General features: G+C 32.5%; 1 protein-coding gene across 2 annotated transcripts in view; it reads left to right on the top strand.

The window, feature by feature from the left end:
- LOC106683580 (acetylcholine receptor subunit alpha-like 2) overlaps positions 1-7,547 on the top strand; it is a 46,587-nt gene extending 39,040 nt beyond the window's left edge. For both annotated transcript variants that reach the window (XM_014425139.3, XM_067048834.1), the window contains exons 5-10: positions 2,817-3,024; positions 3,306-3,489; positions 3,573-3,725; positions 4,738-4,901; positions 5,012-5,218; positions 7,203-7,547. In XM_014425139.3, coding sequence (XP_014280625.1) covers positions 2,817-3,024; positions 3,306-3,489; positions 3,573-3,725; positions 4,738-4,901; positions 5,012-5,206 — 904 coding nt within the window. In that variant the 3' untranslated portion in view covers positions 5,207-5,218; positions 7,203-7,547. The remainder of the gene's footprint in view (positions 1-2,816; positions 3,025-3,305; positions 3,490-3,572; positions 3,726-4,737; positions 4,902-5,011; positions 5,219-7,202) is intronic.
- Positions 7,548-10,756: the final 3,209 nt, after the last annotated feature.

Below are 10,756 nucleotides of genomic sequence, written 5' to 3'. Positions count from 1 at the left end.
ATTTTTTTTTATATTTTCTCTATAAATTTATAGATTTTTTAAGTATTTATATTTTTTTGTTTATAATATTTATATTTACGTTTGTATTATATTTATATATTTTTAGAATCGTTGTTTCTCAATATTCTGGAGGAATAGAACCCATTTTTTTTTTTTTAAAGAAGATTAAGGTTAAATCTAATTAGATGTAAACTTCTCTATAAGAAACATAATTAGAATAGAATGCATATGTATTAGTTTATAAATACAAGTAATGATGATCCAACCGTAGAGGTGATCTAGTTTGGAAATTAATCACTACCTAGATTTTAAATTGAAAAAAAATATTACAGAATGAATCTTACTTTTACAAAAATTTGCATTTCTTTATATTTAATTCCTCCAAAATTATGAGAAATTACTATTGCTTATGAGAAACGTGACCAACAAACCCACTAAGAAGTTTGGCCTAACCTCGGGTGCTTTCAGTGAAACGAATATCCGAGGCCTCTTCTGAATAATAAGAGGTTTAATTTCGACCTCGCCATTTTCACAACTTCAAGATGACAGCCATATATATCCAGGGTCTCTTAACATAATCACCTGTTATTTATTTGATTTCCAACATTGATAAATGAACCTATACACACTAGAAATAAAAATAAATTAACTGTCCTTTATATAAATTAATTTTGTTTTGAAGTCAGTATCATGACGCCACTTTCAAGTTATAACTTCCTATGAAAATTCTCAAACACATATATACTTGCACATGTTATATTTTTCAAAATATTTTTTATTTATATCTTTTTGGTTCTTCTGTACCTGTTTTTTATTATATTTTTTAAGTGTTTAACAATGTCTTGTAATTGTAATGCCTAACCGCGGAAAATTTTATCTACTAACTTTAGACCAAGATATCCACTATACCACCTTAATATTACTATTTGTATATACCTTAATATTACCTTAGTATTAATATTTTGTTGTCAAGGAGAAAATGCAGCTCTTAAAATTTGAAGACAAGGACAACGGTTAGCCGTTTTTAAAAATTAATTTTGAAGTTATTTATCTCATGACTTCCTGCCCTACAGTATCCTTTAATAACACCTCACTTATTCCTGTCGAACAGATCCGTTACCTAGAACTACATCTGGATATACCACTGACTTGGCATACTCATAGAAGACTGAAAAAACAGGAAACTGGTCGTCGATTCCGGATATTACAACACTTAATATCCAAATGGTTTGGTTACAAAAGACTCATTTATATAACTTTAATAAGGCCTTTCTGTACCTTGTAGGATAGTAAGGATTTATCCAATCCTCACAATCCAAAATCCTTCGTAAAATCCTTAATGATCTTTACTTTGTCATAAATCCATTGTATCCTTCCTATCCTATATACAGATTTTACAGCTCACATCCTAACCCATCCTAACACTATCCTCACCATGTATGTCGATGACATATCTCTATTATAATTGATTAGTAACTCCATATCCCAAACCCTCTAATCCTGCATCACCACTCTTGAAGAATGATGTCAAAACTGTAGGACTAGAATGAATTCCAATAATTCTCATCAAATCAGATGTACCCTTCCTGCTCCACAGGACTTTAATTTGTTACGAATCAAGTCATCCATCAGGACCTTAATGTTCTATAACATATGTTTCCGATTTGGCCAGAACCAGATACCAATCCTAGCATGATAAACTTCCTAACCAATCAAACTCACTTGCTTATGACCTGGCTTCTCCTTGAGTAACTGATAATTCTCCTTGATGTCTGAAAAGAAGATGGCCTCGTGATCTTCATTTATAGAAATTTTTTGGTTTGAAAAATGATAGTTCTTTCACTGAATCGATTCTCCACATTATGTTATTGTATAATTAACGTCATATTTCCTTATTGCATATATTTTTAATACAATTGTAAATATCAGTAAATACATTTTTTTTTTTATTTGTTATTTACTGTTTCTATTTGGCCAATCATTTCAGACTCATAATGCGAGATGTCCCTCATCTGGTCAGAAGATATACAGAGAGTCTTAGGATATATGTTGATTTCAACTAACCTCTAAACTTGATGCAATATTTATTTGATTTTCCTTGCGTTGGTTTGGTCTGTCTTTTTATGGTACCATAAATTTGTCAACCTTCCTCAGTTCTTGTACAGATTTTTTGACGTATTCATATAAGACTACTTTTTTTATCACGGGCATCTTGAAACCATATATAGCTAAAAACCGAAAACAGTTTATTACTGTTTTTAACAACTTCGGCACACACGGAACGGTTTTCGCTTTTTCACGATTAAAAAGATAGACTGCATGTTACTGTCATAACCTGGCTAAAATCAAACCGGGACACCCTGTATATTGTATTATAGTTTTCATATTCTGCTATCTTATAGAAGTTTCAAACTAAATTCTAAAGTGATTCCCTGAGAAGAGTCAGAATCTTCACACAGGGAAAAGAGCAGGTAAGCATCAGTTTTGCCTGGAAAAGACATGGGTTCCCCGTACTACTGAATCTCACAGCTCTACAAGCCGTGCCCTGAGACCCTTATGGCAAAAACTATGTGGACAGTGGACAAACTAAAGTGCAAGCTGTGTGAAATTCTAATGAAAACATTATGTAAATCGTTTTGATTACAGCAGTGGGTTATGTCGCAGGTACGCGTTGCTTCCCACTGCTGCAAACACCTGTATTGCCTAACAGGCGCGGTAGGGTGAGAATTAAACAAATAATTCTAAAATGAGAATGCACTCTTTATTTTCTTCTTCATTAATTTCCCATTTGATATATATATCTGTACTTGTTACAGTGCATTGGGGAACAACATCGACCACTATGGGAACACGCACTGCATCGCCACACCAGAGGGCAAAGTGATGTGGGTTCCGCCTACACAGTTCGTCGTCTTCTGCGATATGGACCTCTCCAAGTGGCCCTTCGACAGGCACCTCTGTTCGCTAAGGCTCGGATCCTGGACTTATTCTGGCGATCAGGTCGACTTACAGATCAGCAAGATCGTAAGTATTTGAAATCAATTGTATTTCGTTGTCTGTTTCCTAATATCCATAAACTTTTAATTGTATTTAGAATTAGCACATAAAAGAGTTGAGTTGATTCTGAATGGGACGTATTCCAAAGATAGCACTAGGGTTACTTTTTTACTGGGTTCGTCCTAAAACTCAATAAGTACTTGCATTCACTGAATACCACATTATGCTGCCTTTCAGTAACTTATCAATATACGAATCATTCCCAAGAAGCAACTAGTATTATAATATTTCAGTAATATTACCTATAGGGTGAGCTCGAGGCTTCTATAAAAACAATGGAAGTAACGGAGTGGAATGTCGTTGGAGTCTCTAAGAGAAGAACTAACACGTATTACGAATGCTGCGCTGAACCGTACGTCGACGTTACGTTCAACCTGACTGTCGAGAGGAGATCTCCTTCCTACAGGGCAGTCGTCATTGTGCCTGCCATGTGTGAGTACCACTTTTTGCTAAGTATTATCTATTTTAATTAATAACATATTATCTGATGATTTAAACAAAATTTTGTTCCTTAGGTACCATCCTGATGACCTTGAGCCCACTCTGGCTTCCACCTCAGAGCAAGGAGCGCTACTTGCTGTGTGGCATCACGGTCATTCTAATTGCCTTGTTTCTCGTCTACTTCACCGTTCGTCTTCCTCTTATTGGACCTAGTACGCCTCTTATTGGTATGTGTATACAAATAAAACTTGGCATGTGAATATCATTAATCATGTCTAATATGGTTCATGATGAGTTATATACATATATATCTCGCTACGGTTCATTATTAAATTAGGCTCTCCCCGAAAACATCCCTGATTATTCGATACCCTGTATAAAAGCATTTGCTTTCTGGAATGTTTTATCCCTTCTTTAACTTAACAGCATGACACCTACCAAACTTACACAGCAGCTGTTCAAGAAATCCGATGGTTAGGATAATGTATTGACCGGCACTGCAGATTAAGAATCAGATGAAAATTCACTAACTACAGTCTTATTGGCTATCATGGCCAGACGTGTAAAAGGAAGAGAAAATGGCATATTCTAGAATCTGGTTAATACCCTTGAGAACTGCACTAAAAATGATGCGATCCAAAAAAAAAAATCATGTTAATTGTTTTTTAAAATTGGGGACACTCATCGATTTTTGGGGACACTCGTTCAACTCATTTTGCACCAAATGAAACTTTTCGTTATATCAGTATCTTCCAGGTGATATTCGTGATGGATTGGATGTCAAAATTGTCTGTCCTTTCTTGAGGATTTGATCGGATCTGCTTCCACTATTGACTTCAGCTGTTCATTGTCAACAGTCTAGTGAAGCTGCTGAAGCCAACGCTGCCCATTAATGGTCCCCTGAACCAAAAGTTCATAATGCAAGCTGTATCTGCAGTAATGCGCCCTAGTTAAAGCAGTAAAAATAAATTTTATGAAAATCGCTGAATGATTTTTTTCCCGAAAGGCTTTTAACAACCTAAAAAATAAAATTGATTAATTGTTTGAATTTTTGGTAAAAGGCGGGAACATAAAATGATTTCAGTCTTCTTTAAACCAAATAACGTATACGTAAAGAATTTACATTAAGGATTTTGTTTAAACAGTTGATTTTATAGCATAGTAAATGTAGAAAGATGTATCATATTTGCATTAAAATTTACCCAAGAAAGCTTATCTAACATAATAATTTTGTTACAGTGATGTTCTATGCTTCCAGTCTTATAATGGTCTGTTGCTCAGTAGTTCTGACCGTTGTGTCCTACAATATTGTGCTCTCGCAGGTTCGAATCCCGCGGGCTGTGATAGATATTCTTAGAGGTAGATTATCCAAACTGTTGCTGTTGCCTACTCCGAGACTGAAGGTATCTTGACAGCAATATTTGTGGTTTGTCGCTCTAATAAATATTAATTTTAGCAATTTTACAACAAAAAAAAAATTTAAGTCGTTATTACTAAGAAAGTCATTTTCCAGCCCAGTTACGAGGAAGAGACGAGCAGTACAGGTGAAGAGTTACGAGATTACGAAGAAAGCAATGACGACAGGATAATCTTAAGCCGAAGAAATCCTCAGGAAGGATGGATGCTGGTCACTGCGGCTTTCGACAGGCTCTTCTTCATCGCATACTTGGTCGTGTTTGGATCCTTAATGCTGAAGGCTGTCTTGTAATCCATGGTGATTGTAAGTGAAACATTGAATTCCATTCTAAGAGTTACCCTATGTTCTTAAATTCCAAAAAATATTTCAATTAGTGGAAATTCGAACTTATTTTAAAACTGTAAAAATGCATCAATCCAATCTTTAATTTGGCATTTTAATAAGGAGATAGGTCGTGTTTAATATTTTTGAAATTAACTATCAAGACCTAAAGATTATTCCTTTGGAAAAATATGAATATAACCCTCAGAAATTACATCCAATTACTTGTTAGGTCAATGCCGTTCTCTTTAAGACTTTACACCAACATAAGAGAAAGAAAAATACCTGTTTCAAATTGAAATTTTCTTAAAAATTAAAACAAAAGACTGGAGTCGGGGATTACTACTCTCCTTAAAGCAAATGTAAAACCAACAAGTGAGAGTTTACCTACACCCTTGTAGCTCTACCATTGTTATCTACTCTAAAACAGAACGCGACTAGAAACTTGATCCTACTTCTCTGCCACGTCCCTGGAGTTCATCCATAAGATAAACCTTTTTTGCTTCACTTTTCCTGGAAGCTTATCCCCTCCATCATATTCCTACCTCTGAGCTCTAATACTCTCGGTTACTTAATCGTTCAGGAAGAATTAGAAAAAAAGAAGCCTATATCTTATCTTATTTTTATAGTTATGTTCTTGTATTAGATTATATAGCTTATTTTCCTAATGCCAGTACCTTGGAAATCAAATAACAATGAAGCTCAGAGACATTTAATCAATTTTCGCAATCAATCACATACATATTTGAGATATAAGGCATTTTATTAATGAAAACTTTTTTTTTTTTTTTTGAAATACCATCAAATTGGACTAAATTATGATAAATACGACAGATGAGTATTTTTTCTCTTTCTAGTAAATTTTAATTAATGGAATTAGATTTTTTTCTATATCCTTCAATTTGATTATTTCTGATAATTTCTGGAACTTAATATTAATGATAAATGATTATAAAGGGAGAAGGTAGTCGACCATATGAAGTAGATTGTAGGAAGATAGTCTGGTTTGTGGTCAATAAAGGTATCTGGATGGTAAAAGAAAACTATTTATTGTTAACCAATGTTTCGCCCCACTTTGGAGAGGGATGTTATTGTTTTAATCTGACAGCCCTGCAAAGTGGGGCAAAAGTTGGTTAACAATAAATAGTTCACTTTTACTATTTTGATACCTTTATTGACCACCACCTGGACTATCTTCCTAGGATAAATGATTACATAATGATAGGGTAATATAATTTTTAATAATATTTTTTGGTAGATAATTAAGAGTATACTCATTTTCCACTCAGAAACAAACATAAAAGAAAAATATCTTCTAAAATGTGTTAGAATATAACCAAGCAATGTTGACTATTTAAGTCGAATGTAACCAAGCAATGTTGACTATTTAAGTCAGGAGTTAGTTTCTGCATATATCCAGCCTGTACACTATGGCTCGGACCAAGGGTCCTGCAAAGATCGATAGCATTACAAGTTGACTAATCATTGACCAATTTGGGCCATTTTTTCAACCAATAAATCAGTTTATTAAGCTGTTAATGTTCACCATCGCAGAGTGTGATTTTAGAAGCTGCGGCTCTATGAAAGTGAGAAAACAATGGTCCCTTCAGTAATTACCCTAACCAGAACCATGTTTACCTCATGAGTTCACTGGGCCCCCACAGTCCTGTGGTCCACCAGATATAACTTGGTATCTCTCATCTAATTCTTATAATAATTTCTGTTGCCGATTGAGTATTTAGAACAAAAATTGGCAGTTATTTTATTCCTGACTTACTTTAAGCAGTAAATTTTATTCTTATTTCATTACTAGGTTCCACCTACTTCCAGAGGTTCCTAAGTCGGAAGCACTTAAAATTTTTATTTTCTAACATTTCTAAATAGATTTTAATCCCATATTAACTCTCATCTTATGTGTTTATACCTTTATGCATAAATTGAATATACTATTTATATATATTTTCAGGTTCAGGCTGCCGAACAAGAGATGAATGTGTTTCATTATGTACATATTTCCCAAATTTTGAATGATTATCAGAATGATTCTTGTATGTGTTCATGTAAACAAATGTAATTCTAGTGTAATAAATTTGTAAATTATTTAATTTCGCATTCTCTACAAAATAAATAATTTATACTTAAGTTAAAATCTTAATTCAGTTAATAAAAAATATTGATTCTATTGATTAGTTTTGTCTAGATTTATCTACAAATTAAACATAGAAGATATGACAAATTCAATTTCAGTTTGATTTATACAAGTTTCTCTTGTTTTATTGTATTAATGTAAAATACATATTGTTAAGTTAAAGATCTGCCTTTAATTTATTCCTTTTATATTTTAAGAATTCATATTCTACACTTAAGAACCACCAAAATACTAATAATTAAAAGCTAAAGCCATCACTACTTAATTAACTTCAGAGTTTATTATTTACTTTTGAAATAAAGCAGATATCTACAAAAATTATCTAATTCTAATCACAGTTTAATGAATTAATGTTTTGTTTTTTATTCAATCCTCAAATTGAAAAACAAAACCAAACAAATAGACTGGATGGAAAATTTTATATTTCTAATATTTTAATTATATATTAAAATATAGACTTACGTAATTGCTCCTTTTCTGCATAATTTCAAGAATTTATTTCTTGAGATGAAGAGACTACGCTTGGTGATTCTGAATGTTTCCTTCAGCTATAACATTAATAACATATTAATAGAAACAAGTGTTTAAATGTAAAAACCTAGAGAAAGTAAAAGAAGCTAAAAAAATCTATGAAGTATAACATTGCTTAAGCTGTCGTACTTCATAAATCCAAAAAAAATAACAATACAATTTTCATACCATTGTAAAAAAAAAACATTGTTCTAGTGAAGTTTTGGCTCAATCATTATTTATCAGAAATTTTATATGATTTTTCTGACTTTAAGAATTCTTTTGTGATGTCTCTTGAATGGTATGTTGATTTTAAATTGTTTGTAATTTAAGAGATAAGAGTTATTGCAGCAATTAGTTTTATTACTTTTTTAATCAAGACTAAATTACTACAAATACTTCTATTAAATAATAAAGTCTGGTATTGAAGGATAGAGCCATCTGGGTTGCAGATTTTTGCAAAGGCCCAAAATAAAATACTGTAATTAAGAGAATCAACAGAACTATAGTTCTTGATTTGCAGTTGAGAAAGTTCTATTTATGTTAATTTATCATTCATCTGCTATTCCATAGAATTTTTTTTATTTTACATGATCTAGAAGTTTTGATGTTAATTAATTAAGCTGTGATAAGAAAGGAAGGATTGAAATACTTTGTAAAAAATTTAATTTGAATAACAATTGCCATTAAGTAGTGATTATTTTTTTAAACTTTAATTCTTGAACTTCACATCTCTTAAAAATAATTATTGACTATCAATGAGAAAAAATAAATGAATAAAAGACAAGGGTGTATCCAGTATCAAAACTAGAGGGGGGAGCAAGCCATGGTCATTCTGGTTGTGACATTCCAGCATAGAAAAGGCGAATGAAACCAAAATTTTAAAGAAAATAATATGTTGTTATATCAGTGCTTTATTAATTATTACATCTATTTTTCTTGAAAAAATAATTAATTTTTATTTATTGGGTATGCCCTCACTGGGTGCGGCTATGATAAAAGATATAAATGAGGGTAATTTATTTATAATTTATGAGAGCTAAGTTATATTGCTGATGCATTATGGGTATTTTTCTGCCACTTTTATCAGAAAATGTATTCTTTTCTGAGAGATCTAAAGTTTTTTTCTTGAAAACTTGATGTCACCATATACAATGGTTTCTTTCTCCTTTTTTCCCCTTTTCTCCCCCGCCGTGCCTTAATGCAAACCTTTACCAGTGGTGCATTCAAATTTCCTAATATTTTAATAAGCCCTCAAGATAAGACTCGCTGTCCAAGCCTCGTGCATCACAGTGAAGCAGGTTCCAGAGACTTCAGGCCTGGCCTCCACTCAAGTTGGTCTGAATATCTGCACCAAATTGAGGCAATGTTGAATCTTTACAATGGGGCATTAATTTCAACGACAAAGCTAATGGGTTTCATGAAACTGGAGATCTGTTCCCATCAAACTGAGCTCCAGTAATTTCCTTCCTACACTTAAATAGGTTTATTCTAATTACATAAATATATTACACGATTATGACATACATTATTATTATAACATACCCTCCTATCTCTTGTTACAACGCAAAGTTTTATTAATCACTGGAGAAACGACTTTTTATTTTGAACATTGTCTTTGCGAACTTCTTGAAGGCCTCAAACATATCAGTTGACACAAGTTCTACTAGTGACTGATGTGGCAGTTTCTTTCTCTACTGTGTTCTCTCAAAAAACTATCGCAAATCTATTAGAGTTGTCAAAAAGTAACCACAGTTTATGATGTAATCTATAAAATACATCAAATACAAAACAACTTGTTTTTGTCAGAAGTGCAACTATTCAAACAAAGCAGAGATATGTTCTAAGAATGTTTTAAATTGTCCCTATGACACTATTACTATCAAGGTTCTATAGTCCAACCCAGAATTTGTTTTAACAGATTTGTTTAACATCAAAGCATGAAATATTTTTAATTTTCCATGGACTGAGTTGATGATTTTTTACTATGGTAAATAGAATTCATCTAACTAATGGGTGCTTCCTCCCTCCCTCCCCCAACAAATTTCTGAATCTGCCAATCTTTGTGAGTCGAAATAGGCTTAAATAAGCTATTATTGTTCCATTCCATTGGATATATGAGAATCTTAATCTTATAAGTCTTATCATCTTAATCTCACAATATTTAATGTTTTGTTCTTTTTTGTATTATATTCACACATATCAGCTAATGTTATTGATGTGAAATATGCTTCAAATAATTCAACAATCTGACTTTAGTAAGAGAAGAATGTTTATGAGTTCCTCCAATGGAAGACAAAAATAAATGATCATGGAGATTGCTCAGATTGTTCAACTAGTACTTTATGAAAGAAAGGACTGACTGGAAAGAATAGATTAGTTAGACAAAATATATCTGGTGCTATACATTGCTAAACACTTAAGGTAAAGAGAGATGTATACATATTAAGTGTTTGTTTTACTAATAAATTGGATATTTTATCAATTGGAATGACAGAAAGCTGTTGCTGATACCGAAAGATAGTCTGCAAGAGTAAAAATCTTCTTCATGAAGAATGTGTTTTAATCACTCTAACAGTTAAAGAAATAATAGTTTACTCAGAAAAATAACCTTATATAGAATTAACTACAAGTTTCCAGAGAGTCTTTATCTTCGTGAACGCTGAAATGACCTAGGTGGGTATAAACGATTAAAATACTTATAATTATTTCAGTAATAAATAAACATCATGATTGGCATGACAGACCGTTACCGAGCCTGGGCCTCCTCTAGTAGCTTGTGCCAGGCCGACCTGTCTTCTGCTGCAACTCTCCAGTTTTGGGTTCCCAGGAGGACCCAGGCATCTGAAGATAAATAAATA

This window comes from Halyomorpha halys, unplaced genomic scaffold (assembly GCF_000696795.3).
Source record: "Halyomorpha halys isolate HHAL.00 unplaced genomic scaffold, Hhal_1.1 Scaffold496.1, whole genome shotgun sequence".
NCBI lineage: Eukaryota > Metazoa > Arthropoda > Insecta > Hemiptera > Pentatomidae > Halyomorpha > Halyomorpha halys.
This window is presented reverse-complemented; position numbering and strand designations above follow the sequence as displayed.